This window comes from Excalfactoria chinensis, chromosome 2, assembly GCF_039878825.1.
Source record: "Excalfactoria chinensis isolate bCotChi1 chromosome 2, bCotChi1.hap2, whole genome shotgun sequence".
Taxonomy (NCBI): Eukaryota; Metazoa; Chordata; class Aves; order Galliformes; family Phasianidae; genus Excalfactoria; species Excalfactoria chinensis.
The window spans coordinates 19,061,668-19,087,296 of NC_092826.1; the positions used below are offsets into that span (position 1 = coordinate 19,061,668).

Consider the following 25,629-nt stretch of genomic DNA (forward strand, 5'->3'; position numbering starts at 1 on the left):
GGTTATTCTTCCCAAGTGTAAGACTCTACACTTCCTCTCATTAAACCTCATCAGATTCCTCCCTGCCCAACTCTCCAGCCTGTCCAGGTCTTGTTAAATGGCAGCAAAGCCTTCTAAATATTTTTATACTATTTTTATTTAAGCAATTGATTCCAACTGTACAAGACTTAAAGTATGTACTATCAACAGCCAGCATTCAAACTTCTGGAAATCATAGGGGCTTTCATAATTAGTGGATGATTTAGAGCTCTTCTCTATGGACATCCTACACCAGGAGTTCAAGTTAAGATGACAGATTCAACTTCTGTGTTTAGTAAGATTTTAAAATTGGTTGTTTTGGAGTGAATGGAGAAGATCATACCTAATGTATGCTCATTCATTGTGAACTGTCCCTCTTCTTATCCAATACTGATCCTACTTTGAGCAGGAGGTTGGATTAGATGACTCAAAAGGTCCCTTCCAAACTGAATGACTCTATTACCGCTTCTAACAGGATTTTTCTAACTCTTTTCCTACATAAAAATAAATCCTAGGTAACTGCTTTAAGGTCATCAGAATTACTCTGCATTGATTTGACTGTAACAGAGAACAAAAACTCCTTGTCAGTCAGTATGTTTTTGTGAAATTTTCCTTAAGGACATTTTAGTTTTTATTTGATGCCAGCCAGTCAATTCTATTGCTTTCCTTTCAAAGCAAAATGAATCTGTAAGATTTCATATTCTCTACAAATAAATCAATAAATAACATTACTGACACTGTATAGTACCTTCTTCTGCTACCACACTGTAACAGAGGTTGCATCTTCTCATTTATCCATTCTACTATACATAGGATACATTCATCCTATGTATAAACATCATTTTCTTCCATGAAATGAATGCATTTATTCAATATAGTATATTACGGGAAGGAAGATAATCCATGAATTTATGCCTATTATAAAAGAGTTAAGAAAAAATCCTTTTTCCAATGTTCTGATATACCACTAGTCTGTGCTATGGTACTGCCTTTTTCTTTCAAGTGAGTAATAAAGTTAAAATCAGCATGGCCAACTTCAGTTTTTATGGGCCCTATTTCCTCAGTGATATATGTTGCTATTAACATTTGCCCCATGGACACACATCCCCCAAAAATGCATTAAATTCCAGTACTACTTAATAAAGCTGGAAAAGCTCACAATAAGTGACCAGTGTTTTTACCTATATTTTAAAGGATACATGTATCTACAGACACAAATGTGATACACTGAAAGGTCACCCTTTGTACGACACATTCAGTCATGAGTTTGTGATGAAATTGTGAATGTATTACATACAAAAAATTATAATGGTAACAAACCACTGATTCAGCGTGAAGTAGGCATATGACTGCGCTTGCCTTTGAAAAGTTTATCATTACATGTCTAATTTTTAAGCATGTAGATATAAGGATCTCAATTTTGTAAAAGCTTTTTTTTTGTTGTTATAATGCTGCATTTACATAATGAGACAGGGCACATCTCTTCTATCAATTTTTTTTTATAATCCTCAAGGCATATACTAACAATTTTCTTTATAAGTTCTCTGTTGACCAAGTGTACAATCAGTAAATCAGACACCTGACTAGGAAAACAAATTACTTATGTTCAAAAAATGTAACAAACCCTTTCAAATGCAGGGCAGGAGGAGAAGTTTGTGGCAATACTAATTTAGGTGAGCTAATATAAGTCAAAGATATTTCATAACTAGTCTCTCTCTTCCTAAAGTATGCTGCATAAAAATAAACAGCACACACATAAAATAACTGATATTATTCAAGATCTATAAAAGCTTTAATTTGCTTTTTTCATTTTGGCACGGGCATTCTCAAGACTGAAGCATTTGTAATCTACTCCAATGGAAATAAGCACATAAATCCAACACACAGCTATACAGACCACAGACATCTACTTCAGAAGCTTCCAGTGAGGAAATGGCTGATGTGAAACCAGATGTGACTAGAACATTAGGACACAGTACATACCAGTGAGTGTTCTGTCCCAGCAAACACATCTGCACTGCTTCCAAAACTGAGTTTGTATGCCCACACGTTACACCAATAGGACCATGAGTGTAGTGGGGTTTTTTCCTCACAAAATAAATCTGCTTTAATTGATCAGAATTTAAAAGGCATTTCCACAGCTCTTTCATTAGCCAGGAAAACTTGCGTAATTACGTAATATACAGAGAATGTACACCTGACCAAGCTAAACCTTTACTAACTGTAAAGATTTGTTACAACCTTAAGAAAGCAAGAAAACTAAGCATACGTTTGCTGTCACTCTTCTCAGCTACAGTTTAAGCTCATTTAATAAGAACATTGGATTGAAAGAAACCCTGCATATTGATTCAACTTGCCAGCTGCTTCAGGCAGCTTTACAATTTAATAAAGTTCCATCTTAAAATTAACCAGAAATAACGAGGCTAAAATCTGTCAAAAAGCTTTTCCAAGCCCTATAGCTATAATAGAAAGAATGCCTTTTAATTTCATGTTCATTTATTCCAAGCTAGTTTATTGCTATTTGTTCTTATGCCACTGTTGGCATTTAGTTTAAATAGCCCTTTTGTCTTCCCTGTGTTTCTTTTCTGGTATTTTTAAAGAGACCAATCACATCCCTTTTCTGCTTTCATTTTGAAGGCCCACATAGATAAAGCTCTTTCAGGCTATGCCTCTTCTAGCAAGACAGAGATGGGTCACAGGGCCAGGTTCTGGCCCATGGTTGCTGATTAGATCTTACGCATCCTGACACTACTCAGCTTTTACTAACCAGCATCTCCCAAGAAGCGCCAACACACAAGGCAAGGAAGCAGCATGCAGCAAGAGCTGTTCCCAATAAGCAGCTTGGATACAGGCACCCTGCTACGGAAAGCAGAATTCAGGATTGCCGAGCAGGACTGGGTCTACACAAGAGTCCCTGGCCCATATTTCTGTGGCCTGAGCATTGAGTCACTCACGTTCATTCTCACAGTCATCCCAACAGTCCTACTCTGCGCATATAAGCTTCATATAAGAACACCGTCCTCTTGTACAACAGCCTAGACTGTTTTCTGTATGAAAACATTGTTTTCTATGATTTACAATAAAGGGACTTTTCTTTCAGAGAAGAAATTAAATTCCTGATTTACACTTAGTGTTAAGTAATCTCACTGATTTTTACTTATGGAGCTTTCAAGATAATCCAGTTCTTCAGCACATGCTACACCCCTTTCCTCAAATGTACAGATAAGTATGCAAATTTGTGTCACCAACGTATTTAATTACTGCCTTCTTTTTCTTTATGCCAAGACCACTGGTGAAAATATTAAAGATAGTCACCAGTAACAAAGCTTAAGGAACTAAGGAGCTGCATATCGTTGTTTCCCTCTATATTACTATTAAGTCAAACCTCATTCTTTCAGTTTAACCAGTAAATTCCAGGCGCTAGTATAGGCATGTCCAACCACAGCCCACAGCTGTCCCCTGCCCCACATCATCATGGCAGCAGCACTTCTATGGAGCGGCCCAGCCCAGTACTAGGCGCACTCCCATCACTGCACAATAACAGTAACTGTCTGGGCTGAAGGCAGAGCAGGTGGAAGGTTCAGTGTAGCGATGACTTCACCTCTCATGCCTGCCACACACACTCAATCGAATCGAAATCCACATGTATTCCACTGTACATTCCCATTCCCTTGTGCCCTTTTGTTAGTAACACACAGTGATTGCTGATACAGTATTTCAACCTACCTCATGTCATTCTGATACATTGGCTAAAACACATGCCTGTGAACAGCAAAAAATACACAGCCTTGTTTTCCATAAAAGAAACTGAGAATAAGTTTCAAGGCTGTAAAAATAAATAAATAAATATTTGGTATATTTGTAACTCTATTTCTAGTTGGCATAAATACATTGCCTGCAAATTTTCAAATGGAATGCGAAGGGTTGCAATCGGATATTCACCTCAAAAACTCGCCTCTCTACCAGGCTTTTGTAAGACTTCTCTTAACAGAGAAAAATACCCCTTGCTTCACAGTCATGTCTTATTCCTGTCATCGCTTATTGGCAGTATGTACATTTGTGAACAACTATTTCCAACGCTGAAGCCCAGGAAGAGTAAAATTTCATCAATAATCTCTGATGAATACCTTGAAATCTAATTAAGAATTGCAACCATTGCTGTTGAATCAGACCGATACATTAGTATCACAAAAACTAGGTCAAATATTCCATTACTTTATGTTTTAGTTGCTTTCTTTTTTTACATTTCGAATTTTTAAAAGTTTTGTTATTCAAATATATTAACTATAGTATACATATGTGGCCCAAGACAACTTCATTCAGTGCAGCTTAGGTAAGCCAAAAGGTTGGACACCAATGTGCTGATGACTACTCATCTCTGCACATAAACCTAAATTCCTTGAGCTCTTCAGACCAACTGCTTTTTGCCTATTTCTTTGATTAATTCCACAGAGAATTCTCCCTGTGTTGTTGTGACAGTATATTGTTGTCCAAACAATTCTATGATTCCTTGATATTTTCCTACTGTCATCTCCATGTGGTTTCTGCTTCTCTCTTCATTTTTATAGCATACACTACAGACTGAAGTGAATCAATATCTGTGGAGATACTGCATACAATCTATATAGATAGGCACGGTTAAATGTTCGAGGATACAGAAAGAAAAGCAGTTAAACAGATACTTTCACTAAGATTAAATCCTGACATACTGGTGTCTTCGTGAAAAAGATGTTTTATTTTCTCTACTTTCCTGCTTTAGTTGTGTTTTCATTTCCAATTATGAACCAGACCCACCCCACATTTAACTCTACTGAAGATGAAGACAGAAGTCTGGATCTCTCTGACAAGCCATCCCTTCCTTCCCTGGTTGCTATCATTTAAGTTCATAACAGCTGACATTCTCTGCCTCATACAATTAATTGCATTATACAGCAGAAAGCTGTTTTGTGGATACATGGCACAAACAGTAACCTATGACACCTAGGTGATACGTACGTTGTGGCAGAAAGGAAACAGCATTAAGTTACACGTTCCTCACGTAGGTTAATAAACAGTAACTTGAATTGCCTGAAACACTGACTTGGCAATATCACATTAAAATCTTTCTGGCTCCACCTAGTGGGCTTCAGTGTATTATGTTTGCAATGTGATCATTATGTACTATCAGAAAAAAGGCTTTCGAAATTTGCAAAAGAAACTTTGAAGTCCTCCCTCAATACTTCTGTCATTTCTGTAAACAACCCCTAAAATGAGCCAGATTTCTTTAAAGGTTCCTATTTTATTTTTCATTTCTTTTTGATGTCAAGTTGGTACACTTAACGAGCTCAGAGGCTCCCAGATCAACCACACTTGGGGTGTATGGTCCCTGCCTGTCCCCATCCCCCCCAACCAGCTACAGAATTCTCTGATGTCTGTGTTGCAGTCAGCTGTTCAGTAAGCAAAAATAAGTCTAGGCATTTTAGGATTTCTTCAGATCTGTGAATGTAAATCTTCACAGCACAAATTCCCAAATCTCTGGATTTGCAGTCTTCTCTCTCAACAGAGCAAGCATCAGCCACAAAGGCTGTTATACTTACAACACCTTGGTTTGTACTAAGGTTTTGTTTTGAAGGATTCATCTATCCCAATAGTATATAGGTTTTCCTTACAACAACTGGTTCCAAATCATAGATTCGTTTAAATAAAAGACTCTGGCAGCTTTTTATTATTATTATTATTATTGGTTGTAAACTGAAATTCTGAGGTACAAGCAGAGCAATTCCTGTTCTTACCCTCCCATCAGAATGCTTATCAGGTAAGGTGATAGGTGTTTAACATATAAAAATAAAAACCTGAATATATATTAACCAACATTTTTAATATTAAAATGACAAAAAAAACCTTACATTTCTGTTGCTCACATTATCAGATCACTCAGTAGCAGATCTCTTTCAAGTTTCTAATTAAAACCTATTTCATGCAAAGTATATTGTGGAGTGATTGTAACAGCAGAGTTTTTCATCTACTGCACATGTATTTGCAAGACATCTTAGTTATGTCTTCATCCCGATTTTCTCTAAGCATGTGGTGCAGAAGATAGGGGAAGGCATGCTCACATTGAAATTAGCACCACCATACTAAATACAAAAATGTAATTCAAGCAAGTGAGTGCCAGCACTCGTACTGCTGCCCTTACTTTTCTGCTCACTCTGATATTTTTCTCTCATTACACTACATCAAAAAGTTCCCATAGCACTCGGTGTTGCTATAGTTCTGATCCCCTTGCTTGGAAAGGCTGCTCTTCCAACTGAGGGAAAAGATGCAACACTGAATTATTTAAACACACCAAAGATTCTCAAAGGAAAATGCCGTTAAGAATGTCCAATTAAAGGGGAAGATATAACCAAAGACTGAACACTATGCATACTCACATGGATGAGAGGCACAGGACAGTGCAGCTTCTACAGTAACACTACTTCTCATAAACTCAAAATGTATACAATGACCTTGGTTGTTTTAACAGCATGTTTCCAGTGCTTTCAGATTAACAGTAGAGAATCCAGTGAACACGTGACCTATAGGGTAAGATTCACCAATTCTCCTATATATATTATGCTTATATGTATCACGTCACAGCTCCATTGCTGGGCAGCTACAATTTTAAAAGGCATAATATAGACCTCACTGCCGGAAAGAACCCTACACACCTTTTTTACATTTCATATGCCCTCATCAACTTTCTGAAGGACTGCTTTAAAGGTTTACTGTAACTAAACAAAAGTGTATAATCAGACCTGGGCACAGTGCACATGGGGAGGGAGTAGTTTAAGTAAAAATGAATGCTTCTCGTGTCATTGTTTTAAGGCTCTATTCAAATTACACCAGGGTTGCCAAAGAGGTATTTGAGTTCCATAAATGCCCAAAATTCAGTACTGGACACCTTCATGTGCTTCTAATGAGGTGAGAAACACTGGCTTTGGAGAGGTCAGCAACAGAAAAACTCATGGACTTACATGAAATTCTTTACCTTCTTGCCAGTGAACTATAGCATGTTTGAGGGGAAAGCTGGGAAGAACATGTACAATATTGATATGTGTACTTGTAGGAGAATTTAAAGCAGATTAAAAGTCATGTTAAGAGAGACAAATTTCCTATGTATGAGCAAAACCAAACCAATATATACATAATCATCATGGTGTTAGAGTTCACAAAGTTAACTCACACTGAATGCAGACTACTAGAAAATTGCACATATCAGCCCTACCTTCCAAAGTAGAGGAAAAACCATTCTAATCTCTGTGAAAGATACTAGACATTACCTATCTAGAACTGCAGAAAATCCAAATTGTTAACAATAAATATCATCTTTCTTAATCACATGGCCAGGCATCTGAGAGCAAGAACACTTTAATTAACCAGGTCATGACTCTGAAGTTATGTAGCAATTACACTGAAACTGAAAGATGAACAGGTTAAATGAACACTATTAACAATGCTCAGGGAGTTTAAACATTTAAAGGCAAATGGCAGATCTGTCTGAACACACAGTAAACTAATTAACTAAAACTCCATCTTTTCTTAATAAAGACACATCTATTATACTATCACTACAAAAATACTCTAGGAATTCGATTTGTGAAAGTACATTATCCTCAACATCAACCAGGATTCCTGTTAATTTTGTTTATGTGTTTGATTTACAAAACACAGGTGTGTGTTTTTTCCCCCGCATATCTAAAATGACAACAAGAACTTGTGAGCTACAGTGAATTCTTAATAAACTACCAACATTAGCACACATCAATTGACTGAAATTGAATTAGCTACCTGAAATCCAGATTTCTTCACAGATCTTGATGCAGAATGAAGGCATCTTTATAGTTATTCAAACACAGGAATGTTTAATTGACAAATACTTCCTACTTACACTTCAAAAAAGGCGTCTTGTTTAAACACATTGTTTTTCACATTTATTTAAATTTTCTCCATGAATGCACTGAAGTCCAAGATCTGCTGAAATTGTCTACATCAAGTCATGTATGCTATGCTGAATAACTGTCTTGCCTGTGTATCCAGAATTTGATCAATCAGCACATGCTCATCATATAAACTCCTGTTTTCTCAGAGCAAATCTAAACGGCAAACAAACAGTAATAAACCAGGTGCAAGGCAATTTCACCTTCATTCCTCAAACTATCAAAAAAAACACATTCCCTGAAGACACCATCTAAATAAAGCTCTAAGTAAAGAGCTGAAGAAAGAAAAAAAACAAACAAACACCTTGCAAGGTTGCTGCTTTACTCTTTCAGTAGTAATGTCTTCATTATTTATATATATTGGCACTGGTTTCCAGCCACTGTAGCTGAATCTAGATAATTAAACATTTATAACATCCCCTGCTGTGCCATGATGTCTAACTGTGTCCAAAGAGTCCTAGGTGTGCTGTTACACACCTGGGACTGAAACAAGGAATCTGCTGAGCTACCTTTGATAAAGGTCTACACCTGGAACTTAATAGCACATGATATGGTTTCTGAATATTGCAACAGGTGGCAAATATATTTTAACTGCTCAAGAACTGTTTAGTCTTCTGGTTCCAGAATTAGAAATAGCTCTATTAATTGGAATGACAAAAATTACAGAGAAAATGTATTTATGGGTATCATTATCTATTTTTACTATGCTATTTCCATACACATTTCAAGACAAAACCATTTTAATATAGATTATAGAAAGAATTAAGCATTAAGTGGTTCACGGTCTGAAAGTGGAGAACAGATTTCTAAGTAAGAACAATAGCAAAGTGAAAGCCAGCCCCTGGAATACCACCAGGCTCCCTCTAAATCAGCTCTGATGTTTTTCAGGAACTTCATGCCTTCAAAAATAAACCAACTCTTTCTAATTCCTATATTACATTACCAGAATGTATGTGCACAGGACAGGGCTTATAGGAGAAATTTGAATCTTTTACACTGATTTTGGCAGGTGAAAAAATTATACACACTTTTAGGCACATACTTTCTTTCTCATCTGACATAATAGTAATGTATATGTGTGTCTGTAAAAGGACTTTAACACCTACTTACCCATCTAATTACTGCTTGTGTTCATTCTTAAATACATTCTTGAACACACCAGAGTGTGTTCTCCAAGCACAGAGCTTGCTAAGAAAGGCAAACAGTCTCAGAGTAAGATCAAAAACCCTGTAGTTCTAGGGTACATTAAGATTATTCTGAACATACATCGTGTCAAGAAGTTGCTCTATTTTCATTTTCTATTTAACTTTCAAATATAAGAAAACATAAGCTAACCTGAAGTTCAACTATAACAGTCTAATCTCTCTGATCCTTTACTGTGACAAGCAACACAGAGAGTATTCCAGTATAGCAGTAAGGTTTTTGAAGTGTTACCATGTGTTGCTAAGAAAAAGACATCCGTGTGTTAATTTAGCCATCAGTACTAGTCATTTAGTACGTGTGCTCTTCATCACAATTTCAGGCAAATTTCAATCTGCAGCTTTAATAAGATGCATATATACTGACCATATTTTTTGTATGTGCTGTTGTGACAGCCTTGAAAATACCGAAAATCAGAAGCTACGTAGCATTTTTTTGACTAAAGAACATGATTTTACTGCACAATCAGAGCACCTTCCACAAACACACACACACAAAATAAATAAATAAATAAAACAGTATTTAAAGATATTTACAAATAAATTTAAAGGTATTTACATATATTCATCTTTTGCAATACAGGAAACAGAAAATAGAAAACTAGCTTTTCATGACTACATATGTTAAAAGCACCTTTAGTTTCTGGAGTGCCACTCCATAGTGATGAAGGAAATGAGAGTGACTGAACACAAGATAAAGGAGAGCAGCTCAGACAAATGGATACATGAGAAATAGTATCAGAGAACACCCTAGGATAACTGGCCTAAGACAAGAAGGCCTACATTGCCAACTCTCTGAATTACTTTTAGAGATCCCAATCTGAAAGACAACCCTCTGGGAAATGACACTGAGGAAAATAATTAAGCTTCCTGTCGCTGAGAGATGACCCAGCAAAACAAACCTAAATAATTGACAATATAGGAGACTTTTGTCAAAAGTACTTTAAATCCAGGAATCATCCTGTTTCAACAAATCTCTTTATAAAACAAAGTTTTGGGCTTTTTTCTCCCAAATTTCAGTAAGGAAGAAATTAACATATTTGTTTTAAACAAAATATCCTTTAGAGAATGTTACAGCACATGAAAAGCTCAGTGAGACCCAGAGCGTGTTTCTTGATAAGAAAAGGTCAGAGTGAAGCGTCATGAATAGATAAGAGTTAACCCAAACAGGTGTGTACAAATAGCAAGGAGGGCATAGAACAACCCATGATTTTTACAAATATTTGCCCCATCAGGGCAATCCCAGGTGATAAAGCTGCAGGACACTGTGAAGGCAGAGACCCGCAACACAGGTGGTTTAGAAACATGAGGATAATTGGTAGGCCCCAGGACCTGTTCAGAGTGGTAGAATTAAAATGAGGGAAACTTTCTCTCCTGTTAACAGTTCAAGAGAAATTTTCATATAAAAGATGGGAGCATCCTCACAACCACTTGGGTTTTTGCTGACTGGAATAATAATATTCACTATTCTGGAATTAACCATAGGAAAACTAGGGAATACAGAGTTTTATCGGCAGTCAGACACAGAGGGAGAACAAGGCCCAAAATTAATTGCTTTTGATCTTTTCTAATGTAATCTTACATAGAATTGTTTTATGAGGCTATATTGCTAAAAATGACTGCTATTGTCTGAACTTTGCCTAGAAATCTTAAAAATGATTAAACCTTGATTTAATAATTAAAGCTCAAAACTCCAAAGTCACACCTGTTACCTAGGGGAATTAGCCTGGAGAGCTACTGAGTAGCAATGCTTGATTCTGAATTTGACTAACACAGTCTTTAAGACAATTTCATCCAAAAATATTTGGAAGGTTCTTAAGACTGGTAAAGGCTGAGGATATCATTTTTAAAGACAAGTTATTTGTCTGTGTCTTTAAGTATTTTAAAATGCATACATTACAAAGATTGAAGACCTACTTCCAGCAAAGTGTTAAACATTCTACCCACTCTATGTTGAAGATAAAGATAGAACAAGGAGGAAGCTCCCTAGTTTTGTTTCTCGAGTTTATCCTCTACAGAATAATAAGCAGTTCTGCTGAAGGCTTTCATTAACCTGTAGCCATTGATAAGAGACTGCCTAAAAACAACTTCCTAAACGTGCTGAAAGAGATGAAAGAGCAGAGGTATCAGATTCTCTCTATGCCAAGCCACCAAATTGCCCACTTCACATCATAACTGTTCAACTGATTAAGCAGAAATATAGCTTAAAATAGACAATCAGTTCTTCCAGCTTGAGTTACAGGTCCACACTAGTTATATGCAAGACTAATACTTAATAGTTCAGTCTTTACACTTTCTCTGGTAGATTCCAGATCAGGTTCCTGTGTCACCACCGCTCACTCAGAAGACTATTTTTTCTAGTATAAAGCAGCTGCATGAAATTAAGGAGAGACTTCCTCTCAAGTTGCAGTAATATAAAGGATTCATTGTATCTTTAAAGTCTCTCCTCTCTTGGTTTTAAAAAAATGTCTTCTCCATAAATTGCACTCACACAGACGCCATCTTTTTGCTTCAGCTGACTCTAGCTTTACAACAATTAGCAATTGCATCCTAGCTTCTGAGATGAGAGAGAAAACAGAATTCATTACCAGCTACAGACATTGTCTAATTCAGAATGAGATTTTCACTCTCCTTCAGATATGCAGCGCTGACTTCAACATTATTTGTTGCAAATAATATTTCCATATAATTTAATTAAGTTGGAGCTAACTCAAACCATAAAGCTGGTCTTTTATCTCTGCGCCTGAGGCAGTTATTAAAGAAGGAATAAGAAAACAAGCCCATGAAAAGCATAGATTGATGTATCTAAACCACAAATGTCCGTAACTAAACATTACATAGAGATTTTTAAAGTTCTGAAGAGTCGGACCCATGACCAGCAAGAAAAGGAATCTACATCAGAAGGAACCATGTTTTCTCCTGCTAGCTGTTTCCAAAACCATCCTTTAAGACGACTTTACTTGCTTTCTCTGGAAATATCTACAACTTTAAAGCCAAGCAAAGGTGTAATATAATTTTGTTTAAATAGAAGTTAAAATTCAGTCAAAATTAAAATATTCACTACTTCATTTCTTATATTTGCAGTGAAGATCCATTTTGCACAAACTATTGTACTTCTTAGTTCCTCAGCTTTTTAATCAGACCTTCCATGAGTTACAGTGATTTGGCTATACTCTATTATAGCTAATGTAAATCCTTTTAATAACATCATTTGGCTAGAAATTGTAAAAATCTAAGTAGGATGGAGATCCACTAGATAGATAGCATAAGTATAATATATATTATTTATATTTATCTTAAACCTATATGAGATCTTAGATATATTTTATATATATATATAATTTTATTGAGTACACTAGATTGAATTTGTCACTCCTGTGGTTACTAAATACTGAATAGGCCTCTTAAAATCCAATTCACAGAATCAAGAATGGCTTTAGTTGGAAGGGACTTTAAGGACTATCCAGTTCCAACTCCCTGGCATGGACAGGAACACCTTCCACTACATCAAGTTGCCCAAAGCCCCATTTGACCTGACCTTGAATGCCTCCAGAAATGGGGCATCCACAGTTTCTCTGAGAATCCTGTGCCATTGCCTCACCATCCTCACAGTAAAGAATTTCTTCATAATAGCTAAACTAAGTCTATACATTTTTTGTTTAAAGCCATTCCCCTTTATCACTAAATGCCCTTACAAAGGGTCCCTCTAAAGCCTTCCTGTAAACCCTTTTTAGGTACTGGAAAGCAGCAGTGAGGTCTCTCCAGAGCCACAGAACTTCTCTAGGCTAAATGAGCACAGCTCTCTCAGTTTGTCTCTGCAGAAAAGGTGCTCCAGACCTTCGTATATCATCATGGCCTCCTCCATAGACTTTTCAGTAATGTCATGTCTTTATTGTGTGGAGGCCCCAAAACTGAACACAGTAACTCATAATTCCTCTGAAAGGCTAACAGTAGAAAATAAAAGATAACCACTAATATCAAGGATTCTTTGTATGTGTAACATACAAGTAAATGCTTTTTTTTTTTTTAATCCCATTTTTGAGATACCTGCTTTGAGAGTACCTGAAAACAATGTAACAATAGTTTTAACCACACTAACATCACTGAAATAGAAAGATGAAGACCACTGTTATTCTTACTCCGTAATATTTGTAGTCAAGAAAAACATGACCTGAAAGGTAGGCATAAAAGCTAGATAATCACACAACATTATTGCTGTAACTCTATTGCTCTTTCCCTTCTTTTCCACCACAAAGATCACATATGCCCTTGTAAAAACACATCCTAAATGGTAACAACAGCAAGTGATTTACAACTTTATGCAATGAATTTTTCAGCAATAAATGTGAGTTGGAAGTGAGCCTTGACAATGCCACCAGTAAGGAAAAAAATCCTATTTATAGTAGCGAAAGACTGTGCCACATAAACATTCACTAGATGCTTATAAATGCTAAAAAATTTCTTTAGTTCATATAGGAACTTACTCTCAAAGCACTATAGGGCAAGTTTTTGCAATTGCAATTCCTTTTAGCATACATTAGAAATTTTCATGAAAGAGTAGATTTACATTAGCTCAGGTAGCTTTCTTGATTCTAATTTTTTTTTATTACACTTAAAATGTAAAATATTGAAGTGTGCCCTGGATTATTCTTGAATTCATCTTTATACTACCTTTTCTAAACATATATAAAATAAAATAGATTAAAATATTTACTTTAGATATAATATCAGCAAAACACAGTGTCAGTGACATGCATAACTTCTGACGTTATTTCAACATTATGTTTCATATGATATGTGCACTACATTTTTTGAATGCCTATAGACCATTAAAACTAAAAATAATGCATACTAATGGATTCCTCCAACTTTTTGATAGCATATTCTAAATGTTAAGAATAGGTATGTTTTCTTAAACATTACTGACTTCTAATTGTGCTGCCACTAAAAACCAAAATTGAACTGAACTACTAAAATTAAAAACACTGAATGCATACACATCAACAACACACCCTCTGATACCACAGGAGGTAAAAGAGACTCCTTAGAACTCATGCCACTGCGATAAAATCCATTTGCATTTTTGCAAGAGAAACATCTACTAGACTATTTCCTACTTTTTTTTTAAATTGTGCACATATCATATTGCAAAACAAAAGGAAAGGTGGGAGCATGCTCAGAGAAGCTGCAAACAGAGAGGAATATCATGCACCACATCCACAACGAGTCACAGACTGTAACTAAGTTATCTGAAAAACAGGTAAGCCTTTCATGACATATATTGCTTTCATTTTAATGACAGTAACTCCCCTTGCCTTCAGCAGGAATTACACGTGTGTAAATGAAAGCAAATGTAGGCCAGGAAATAAGTCTACCCATAAAAGAAAAGGACTTTAGACAGAAAAAAGGCTCTAACCACTTTGTCCTCCTGGAGTTCACATCCACGAAAGCAAGAAAGAAAAGAAAAAAAAAAAAAAAAAAAAAAAAAAAAAAGGACAGAAAAAAGACAAAGAAGGAAAGAGTCACTTTCATTTTGAAAGCAAGCAACAGTATTTGTTAGTAAAATAAATGAACAAATGTCAAAGGAATTAATATATATTGTTCTGATTTCCCATTGTGGTGAAGATCTATTAAAAATATTTTAATAATTTTCTTAATTATTTTTTTTTTTGAGTGAAATTGAGTAGATTTTACGCATGAAAGAAAATATTTTTACCACAGAGAAAACAGTTTCCATAAAAATAATTTGGAGTCTTGTCTATTTACCATAATAAAACAAGCCGGGCATATCATACAAAGGATGCAGAATTTATCTCCACATGTCTTGGACACCAGTATTGCAAACAACTAGCATGCATCAACCCTTTGCACTTGCACTGAGTCCAGAGAGGTGAAGAATTTCTGTATACTACAGACAGACTGAGGATATGCATAATGGCATAACTGCACATTAGTTACTCAGTAGATCTTCAAAATTTCACAGTCTTAAAGCACAAAAAGAGTTTTTGCACAAGGGTTCATTGCATGTCATATCAGATCTATATGAAACTCTTTTTCATATTCATTAATATTAAATACAAATATTCCCATTTATTATTATTTTCTTTGAAGGAACTGTCTTCGAGGAGTTTAGATGGAATAATACTTCAGAAAACAAAATTATTCAGAACTACTTCAGTCAAAACTATATCCCATTTTTGCAATTGATAATGAATATAAATGAGCAGTATTTTCTGGTACCTTGATTTCACATGCCAATACAGAGATTAAATCTAGGCACACAAACAAGAACTTTGCCTGGTTAGAAATAAAACTGCTCACCAAGAAAGGGTGACAATGCATTTTATACTTTGTTATTCAGATACCCATATGACATGTAAATTTGTGCTCCTGGCCCATCAAAGTTTTAGGTCCCCCCCAACACTAGAGTTCCAAACAGGAGAGAACACAACAGAAGCCAGCAAGGACAGTCAGGAGTAGAGTACACAAGGAAATAATGGAGGGAGGGAGAAAGATAGGCTTGCTTTGCCTAAAGAAGGCAGGGGTGGAAATTAATGGGGCAAGAGGGGAACTATTTGCAAACTTCAACTACTTAAAGCTGAGGTATAGAGAAGACAAAGCCAGAATTTTCTTGAAGATGCACAGCTAATGGACAAAATGCAACAAAGGATGGGTAGGACTGGATGTAAGAGGAAAAAGCCTGAACAGTTGATAAGCACTGAAAGAGTTTGCCCAAAGAAGCTACAGAAGCTGCATCCTTGCAGATTTTCACAACTCACCTGGATGAAATCCTAAGAAACCTGGTCTAATTCTGAATGTAAGCCTGCTTGGAGGAGGAGACCGGCCTATCTCCACACATCCTACCTGACTCAATTTGATCTTATGTGTAGTGACTTTAAATTTAAATCAAACAATGAAATTGAAGCTAAAAAATGGGAACATATTTAAAACAATCAATGAATGAGAAACATAAATAGCAAATAGAAGAGGTTAAAATTGTACAAAGTTTAAAAAAAAAAAAGTGATAAGGTCATAATTTGGTCATGGGATGACAAGTTGTACTACGTGCAATGTTCTTCTCAGACATACGCTGAAGCATGGAACAAAAAGCTTCTGAATCTGCCCCTGAAGATTCAAGGCTCAATTGGATAAGGACCTCAGAAAACTCCCATAATTCAACATTATTTGAGCAAGAAGTTGGATGAGATGATCTCTAAATCATCTGGAGGTCATCTCTAATATTCAGTGGTAACTCATCCTCACTCATTAAAAATAAATAAATAAATAAATCTAGCTATATTAGCCTTTTTCAACAGCTTTTACCTACATATAACACACTTGCATATATTTAAACATTCCACTTTGTCATCAATATGACTTTCTTTCCATTTTTTATCTCTATTCCAAAAATAGTGTGATTTATCCAATGTCCTGACTATTTTTATGCTGTTCTAATATGATCTTCCACTCAATCCAAATTGAAAATGATAATTATATACAGAAAATTTTAACTGTTAAATATTCTAACAGTCTCCTGCAAATGCACAGATGATCTGCCCCTATTCATACTAAGAATTATGTTCTAATCTACTTTTTCCACTCAGTTTTTTGCCTAAAATAGATTTTTAAAACACTTCAGAAGTAAAACTATGAAGAATTCATACAAGAAAATTACATTAATATGACAATAATCCAGTAAAAGTATTAGAAATAAAAATTCTAAAACAGACACAAACTCTCACAGTAACACCAATACTTACATAATTTGTTTAGTTATTAATAAGTTATATATATTATATATAAAAGAGAAGACAGTTTAGGAGCTTTGAGACAGTTTTTCTAGTTATTACTCTTAGGCCAGTAGGTTCTAATGTTAGAAATTATGATCCAGTAACACTGTTCTATTTCAACAGTCTCATTTTGGCAAACCTTAATTTGTGTCAAAGAATTTCCAAAATCTGAATTGAATGAAAGAATAGAAAAAGTAAACACTAAACACATCCTATAAATGTATGCAAGGAGTACACAGCAATTCACATTTCCTAAAAACTCATTACAGGATATATATTTCTCAAAAATTTGCAGTACAGAATCATAGAATGGCTTGGGTTGGAAGGGATATCAAAGATCGGCAAGTTCCAACCCTCATGGCACAACCTAAATCTCCTCTCCTTTAGTTCAAAACTATTCCCCCTTGTCCAATCACTATCTACCCTTGTAAAAAGGCTGATTTCCCTCATATTTATAAACTCCCTTTAGATATCAGAAGGCCACAATAAGTTCTCCCCACAGCCTTCATTTTTCCAGGCTGAAAAAGCACAGTTGCATAATGAAGAGTTTCAAACTCTTCAAAATAAGTTTTCCGATGCAAAGCAGGAATTCTGGAAATTGGTTTGAAGGCAGATAAGACTTTAAATCTTCTTATTCACACTGTAATGTATGAATCACAACAGATGTACAAGACATGGTTCAGACAAAATCTACCCATGTGCTGAGACTTTAGGATGAAGTTTCTTTTCAGAATCAGGCTATGAACAAATGTGAAATTAAAGGGAAGAAATCATCCTTCACTATATACGTAGGATTAACCCTAGCTTCTCAGTCATGTACCCAATGCTGATACAAAACACTGAGCATACACCAGTAGAATGTAAGTAGTGGCGAGACTGAATATATGAAAGACAACCATTTTGAAAGCAAAGGCAATTAAGAAATGATCCAATCCAGGTCTCAAAGAACAGGTACTAAAAACGTAACAAACTGGTCAAACTTTGAAGATACGTATTCTGACACCCAGGTGCTGCAAGAGAAGTGACTGAAGTATCATAAGGCTGTGCTTCCATTCAGCACAATCTAGGCAGATTGGAGCATTGGGCAAGGAGGAACCTGATGACATTCAACAAGGGCAAGGTTAGAGTTCTGGAGAGAAATAACTGCATGGATTAGTACAGGTTTAGGGGCTGATCTTTGAGAAAGGAGCTTTGTGGAGAAGGATCTAGGCACTCTGTTTGACAACAGGATGACCAGGAGGCAGCAGTGTATTCCTCTGGCAACGGAGAACAAAAATACCCTGGGATGCATTAAAAACAGGGGGACCAGCAGGTCAAGGGAGGTGATCCCCTATCCACTCTGCCCTGGTGAGACCACATCTGGGGTAATGTGTCCAGTTCTGGGCTGCTCTGTTCAATAAAGACAGGGAACTTCCAGACTGAGTACAGCAGAAGGCTACAAAAAGGTGATGTGGGAACCAGAGCACCTCCCATATAAGGAAAAGAGACCTGGAGACATTCAGCCTGGAGAAGAGAGGGGATCTTATCAATGCCTACAAATACATGAGGGGCAGGAGTCAAGAGGATGGGGCAAAGAGCCTTCTGGTGGTGCCCAGTAACAGGACAAGGGAAAGAAGGAACAAACTGGAACACAGACGTTCCACACAAACATAAGAAAAAAATTACTGTGAAGGAGACACAAGCACTGGAACAGCCTGTCCAGAGTGGCTGTGGTGTCTCCTTCCCTGGAGATGCTCAAAACCCACCTTTATATTTTCCTTGGAACCTACTGTAGAAAACCTGCTGTACCAGGGGTTTGGGATGGATAATCTTCAGAGGTCCCTTCCAACACCAACAAATCTGTGAAGATCCATAGCTCTAAATGACTGCTGTGCAAGGTTCTGATCTCAGTGCTGTATGCAGCAATCAAAAGAACTCAGTTTTTCTGAGTTTCACTATCTAGGTACAGGCAAAGCCAGTAGGCTAGCCAGAGACAGAAGCAGGGCACAAAGGAAGATATGAGCTAGGTCATGCTTCCACCAAGAGAATTGTGTCCCCTCAGGTAAGGGGAGTAGGATAGAGCTCAACAGGTCTATGGAGATGAGGCAGAACCAAAGCCAGCCAGGAAGCCAAGCTTATGAATGCAGGTCAGGCAAGGGGCACAGACAGGCAGTGGCATGGAGGTGAGTGCCCAAGCTGTAAAGCAGCTCCCAAGCAAAACAGTGCCCCTTGGAGCCTCTGAGGGCTCCTTCTAATGCAGCTTTCGCAGGTAGCTGATCCTAGATTTCACAATGGCATTAACATTGTTGTTTTCATATACTATGATCAGATCTCAGGTGTGCTGGAGGTTTCTAGTGTACTTAATATGCATGTGATGTCTCTCCCAGGGAAATGCAGAATCAAGTCATTTTTCTGAAAAAACAACTTATTTGCATGTGACAGGAAATCACTGCAATTATTCCAAATTCTACTGACCTAGAAATCCTGATAGTGACATTCTAATTCTTTGTTGCCTGCTAACAAAATGAAATAAATTACATTTTGTGACTGCATATGGATGGTCTACACTGTACATCCTGCAGTTAAAATGCATTTGCTCATCAAAGAAAAGAACTTGATGGCTTTCTGAATAATAAATAAATAATCAAACAGCCTCAGAGAAGTAATCAAAATGCAAATCTTTCACAGAACCAGAGGGAGCTGAAGAATTTTCTTATTTAAACTTCATGTATTTCAAACACATTTGCTGGCTCCTGTCAAACAGCTGAAAATCTCTTGATGTTCAGAGATAAAGAGAGAAATGTTTCAGCAGCTGTAATGGGTAGTAGGTTGCCCAACATCCTAAAAGGAGGTATTTACCACATATCAAATTAAGTTTTCACACAAGTATTGTTTTCTCCCTCTAGAAGTTAAACATTCGTTTACTGAACTGGCATTTTGAGCTGCTGAAATATATATTCACTACACAATTTTATCTATCTGAAAGTAGTATAAGTTCAACATTTTAGCATTCAGATTTCTCAGCAGCATAATCCTCATTCTGCTTCCTCCTGTCTCATTCAGTGAGCTTTTCTCTGTAAATGAAGTGCATCTTGTACATCAGTTGGTCCTATATCATTATGGGTTGTTATGTGATTTATTATTCCAGACACAATTTGAATCCATGTGAAGTTGTTCAGAATAGTAAGAGGTGCCATTTAAAGCTCCCTTACCTTCATGAAATTTAACTTCCCTATTGTGGTTGAACACTCACTAATGTTGTAAACAAAAGCACAGAAGCAACAGTTCCATCATAATCAATATTATCTGATCTAGAAAGAACTTGAATATAATGACAATTTTTGTACAACAAACTCAATTTTAATGCCTTTTGTTTTTTTCTCTTTTGAGGCATTATAACTAAATTGAAAAAGGAATAAATTACTCAACCATTCTGAGACCCCTAACGTAATTCTTTGTGCAAACCACATGTTCCTTCACAGCTTTATATGCAGGTGTATCTGCAAAACAGACTGGAGTCCTGGTGGACTGTTCACACATTCTTATCTTGACCTTGTTATCTGTATTTAAAAACATCATTGTTCTTCTTCTTACTAACGGCTTCTTGGGGGTGACTTTAATATGAGCCAAAAAGTACATTAAAATTCTTTGTACTTCATGTTCCGAAAATTTACCAAAAAAAAAAACAAAAAACAAAAAAAAACCACCACCATCCCATTATAAAGTTCAAACAAATCCAAATAAAGGTTACATACATCCTGTCACTGGTTACAACAAAAATATACTAATGTGAGAGAGGAAAAAAAGCGTAACGATTTCTCAAATTTGTACTCTATCCTATATGTATTCATAGAGAAAGATTTTAAATGATTAAGCAAGAGAACAAAGGCTTGTTTGTACAGTGAAAGATCAGAAAAAAAAAGAAAAGGAAAAGGTGAAAGAACAGTTCAATCTAAAACACAAACTAACAAAAGTAACAGTCAAAAGGGTGAAATGCTTGCAGGGAACACAAGGATTCTTTAAGAAGTATCTTGAACAACATCCAAAGAAGACATGTAAAATATGGCTAAAAACGGCTATATTCAAAAGATCAAAGAAAATCAGATACAGCTCACACAGGAAGCTATTACAAGTCATCCTTCATGAAGGTGAAATAGCATCCAGTAACAAAAATGGAAAGGAATGAATTCTTGTAAGCTACAGGAAGGTAGATTCAAAACTGATTTTGTGAAAAAACATGTATAGGCATAAAAGACATCAGCAATACGAGGCTGCCACAGCATCAGTCTAAGTATTTTGGTTTTATGTTCGTTGTAGTTACAGAGACTTGCTCTAGAATCTTACTTTACATAAAATGACCCAAACTGATCTTTCAGAAAAACGAGCTACAAAGTGAATCAACAAAATGAAATAGGAATTATTTTTCAAAAAAAAAAAAAAAAAGCAGATTCTATATTTTGCGTAAGACACCTCAAGCATAAAACATACAACTATTGACTGAAAAATACAGTCTCACGTTGACAAGATGAATAATAAGAAGAAAGGATGAGGCCAGTTTATTTAAGAATGAGAGACTGAACAACTAACAGTCATGTGAGCCTGACATCCCCACTGTACAAATCTGTGGAAACCGAAATACAGAATAAAGTTAGGAAGTATCTGAATAGATTATCGTAAAATATAGGAGAAAAAAAAAAAAGCATTAGTCATGGCTGTTACATTTACTAGAATTTCTTCTAGAAGTAGCTGAGAAAGTGAGTAAATGGAGTCTGTTGATGTAGCTGTGTTGGGCTTCCAAGCTTTGAATAATTTCATCTACCATGAAACAGGAGTAAATTAAGTCACAAGAAATTTTATCTTTGTCTTAAACAAACAGGAATAAACAGTCAATGCTTTTTAACAGAGTGCTATCTGCAGGGAAGAGCCACAGGAAATCTGTCTGGAGATGATCTGTCCAGCATGTTCATAAATGATCAAGAACAGAAGGAATGAGAACCAGGAAAGTTTATTACACTAAATTATCATCCAAAGTAGCAGGCAAATGCCAGCTGAGAGGAACTGTAGAACAGACTCATAACGCTGAATGTGGAAGTGGCCTTACAGAAAGACAGAATTAAATCAGACTGCAAGCAATGGAACAAATGACCTAAGAGTGTGTAAAAGAATCACACTGTAGACTTGTCAAGAGAAATTAGACAAAAATCTGCCAAGTTTTTATGACTCTTCCTGAGGAAGCTCTCTTCCAACTCTAAACTATGCCTCAAAGATCTCATTAGAAAATGATGCATTCCACCTAACATTCTTTTTTCTTTGACTCTTAAAATGATGATACAAAAAACTGTCCTAACTGCCTTTTATAATCAGATGGAACTAGTACAGGAATTATTATCTAGTTAATAGATACACAGTTTAGTTGTATAAGCAATAACATATGAGCTTACTCAAGGTAAAAGTTTGAAGTCTACTGAAAAGTGACCTTAACAAAATCTGGTCATACCAAGACATTTTGAGATATTTACTCATAATCACAGTTTCTTTAATCATCAGAAAATAGCAAATTATTTTCTACTCTGTCAATTGAAATTTCAGTCCATTATTTAAGGATAACATTGTTGCCTGCCTTCCAACAGATTAAGACAGTAACTATAGATTGCAATGAATTTATGACAGAAAAAAAAAAAAAAAAAATGGTTTGTGAAAATAAATGATATTGACAAATGATTATGTTAATAAATACATGACTCGATTTACAAAATGTGTTTCCACAAAAAACTAGTGTAAGTTTTGAGCAGCCAAGAATATTCTATAAATATATGCCCAATGAGACATGAACACTATCTAAAGCACTGAATAAACTAATTTCAGAACAGAAGTTTTCTGCGCATACCTCACTGCTGACAAATGTTTCATTCCATGACCAAACTTCTTAAAAACTCAGTTTGCGCTTTTACCTGTTCTTACATAATAAACACTTGTAATGCCAGCTGTAAATCTGTACTGTTAGTGCATTGGGATTTCTGTACAAAGCAATACCTCCTATTTTATTGTGTTGCTCCACAATGTCAGAGGGAGATGATGGTGTAAGGCAGTAGAGGTTGAACCTTCTTACCAATATCCAGTTACATTTTGTTGCCATGTAACAGATGGCAGCAGAAACACAGTCTGATAATATGGAATCTGACATGAAAGTGTGGATGAAGTAAAAGTGTGGAGTTGAATTGCTTCACATGGAAAAAATGGCACCCACTGACATTCATCAATGCTTGCTGAATGTTTATGGAAACCAAAGAGCAGATGTGAGCACACTAAGGTGGTGGGTGGTACATTTCATCAGTGGTGACAGATGTTAAATACAAGCCAAATTCTTAATGGCCATGCAGATATTTACAAGCATGACATGCAGGCTCTTATTCATTGCTGGTGACAATGCAAAGCTAGCAATGGTGAACAAGCTGAAAAATAGCATTCTGTAGCTGAGAATTTGCTCTATCAAACTGTATTATTGTACTCTTTGCTGTTGTTGCCATGGAAATAAATAGGAGGCATTACTTTCAGAACAAACTACATAGATATCATTTCCTTCCCTTAAGGGGAATCTGTTTCAATAGTTAGCATACTTGCTAACTACTTGCATAAGCAAGGAATAAAAGACACTGAGTTTGTTGCTTAATTTTTATAACTCCATACCTTATTTGACCGTAAGGATACTCTTCCTCCACAGCGTGCGCAGAATTTTGTTTGGCAATATGAACAGTTATGGCCACAGCCATCAGCAAATTTTGTTTTGTGGCATATGCCACAGGTTGGGGCATCACCCTTCTGCTCCTGTTGCTGCTGTGATTCTTCTCCCATCTTCTTCACTTGCTCCTTATACATTTCAAACTGCTGATGTAATTTTCTGCAGAAGAAAAGAGATCATTAACAGTTTGGTTTTTTATGCTTACAAATACTTCACAATCACTAAATCGCAATCAACTTCAGAACATAGTCTGAGAGAAATTTATTTCACTTATGACACTTCAGAAGTGTAACCTTTAAGAACTACCATCTTTCCAATTGAAATGAATTTAAGGATGTGGCCCAACAATGATAACACACAACACACATTCTAGCTGTTACAAAAAAAGTAACATTCCTTTAGAATGTGACCAGCTGTGACCTGCAAATACAGCAGCAGGAAATACAGACTGAATGATTCAAGAGCCCGCAGCACTAGATAATAAACTGGTCAGCAGCAGCAATAATAATAATAATAATAATAATAATCTCATTCTTCCAAGTATATTTTTACATAACTCCATCAGACAGACAAGTATCATATTTTGATAAATCACTTATCCAAAAACACTGCACAGACTAGTTACTCCGAAATGTTTTATCAATCATTTTTCAAACAATAAGCACAAACCCAAGCCCATAACAAGTTACAACAGTTAAGCAAGTAATTCATTACTCTTCATTTAAGCCATTCACATATTTAAATAAGTACTACCAACCACTAGGACTACTAGCCAAAGGCAGAAATAAGACTACTTTAGGTGTAAAAACTAGGGACAGCCATTTAAAACACACATACACACATCACACACATTCTGCTTTCCATTTCCAGAGGACTAGAAGCACATTCATAATCAACAGCGATGTGTATACTTCAGGCACTCTATTTTAATTAATTTTCTGATCCCATAATCATCAAATCTCTACATATGATAGAGGAACTGTCTTACTATGATAAAAGTTATAAAAGAGACTAATTTCATGTTTTCTTATAGCTTTTTTTTTTTTTTTTTTGAGAAGCCTCTATTTCTGAAGGCAAAAAAACTCCCCTCTCTCACAGGAGAGTGAGGTTGATTTTTAGTTGTTTGCTGAAAAGGAGTGGAAAATGTGACATAGTATAAATGATTCAATCTCAAAGAGAAGATGAAAAACCTTTGACTTTATCATTATCCCTGTGATTTAAAGGAGTCTGAATCCTGAATTTTAAACTTTTAGTATGGAACTCAACCCACTTAATTTTGCTAATTGACACTAACATAGTCTAAGCACATTATTTAATTCCCTAGGCAGATGCAAATAAAAAAAGATTTCCTACAAAAAAATGCAGGAGGAATTCCTTTTTCTTTAGGATTATCTTCCTTCCAGAAATTCCTGAGATGAGGTTATCAAAAGATTACCAGTATATGAAGCCTAACAAAAACTGTAACCTCCTGGAGAAAACTAAAGCTGAAAGACCAGCTATCCTAGTTTCCTCGTTCAGACAGAAATCAGAGACACAAAATGGCTTCATTGGAAGCATCAGAAGCTCTTACTAAGGCCACATCAGTTCACTCGGTCAATGAAAAATTACCTCAAGTAATGTTATTCACAATCATTTCCCACATATAAGGCAGGAAACGCTGGTATTTTCTTTAGGAGAAATTCCTTGAAAAAACTAAGATACAATTCACATTACAGCACATTACAAAATCCCTCCACCCTGCTAATCACAGAACCGGGCCAAACCAGCCCATCAGCCATTGACAGGAGCCATAGGAGTCATAGGACCCATCAGGCAGGCCATCCGGCCACCCATGCAGGAGGCTGGAGGCATGCTGCTTCTCCCATGCACTGACAGGATGCCTCCAGCTCTCTGCTGCTGCCCTTCTTCCACAAAAAAACTCCTCTTACTAGACTACCAGCTCATCACTT

General features: G+C 36.1%; 1 protein-coding gene across 41 annotated transcripts in view; it reads right to left on the reverse strand.

The window, feature by feature from the left end:
* Positions 1-25,629, reverse strand: part of RIMS2 (regulating synaptic membrane exocytosis 2) — a 425,424-nt gene that overhangs the window by 322,110 nt on the left and 77,685 nt on the right. For 32 of the 41 annotated variants that reach the window (XM_072327895.1, XM_072327908.1, XM_072327929.1 and 29 more), the window contains 2 exons: positions 23,629-23,839; positions 14,589-14,600 (listed from right to left, as the gene is read on the reverse strand). In XM_072327895.1, coding sequence (XP_072183996.1) covers positions 14,589-14,600; positions 23,629-23,839 — 223 coding nt within the window. The remainder of the gene's footprint in view (positions 1-14,588; positions 14,601-23,628; positions 23,840-25,629) is intronic. The other 9 variants (XM_072327906.1, XM_072327921.1, XM_072327930.1 and 6 more) reach the window with 1 other exon arrangement.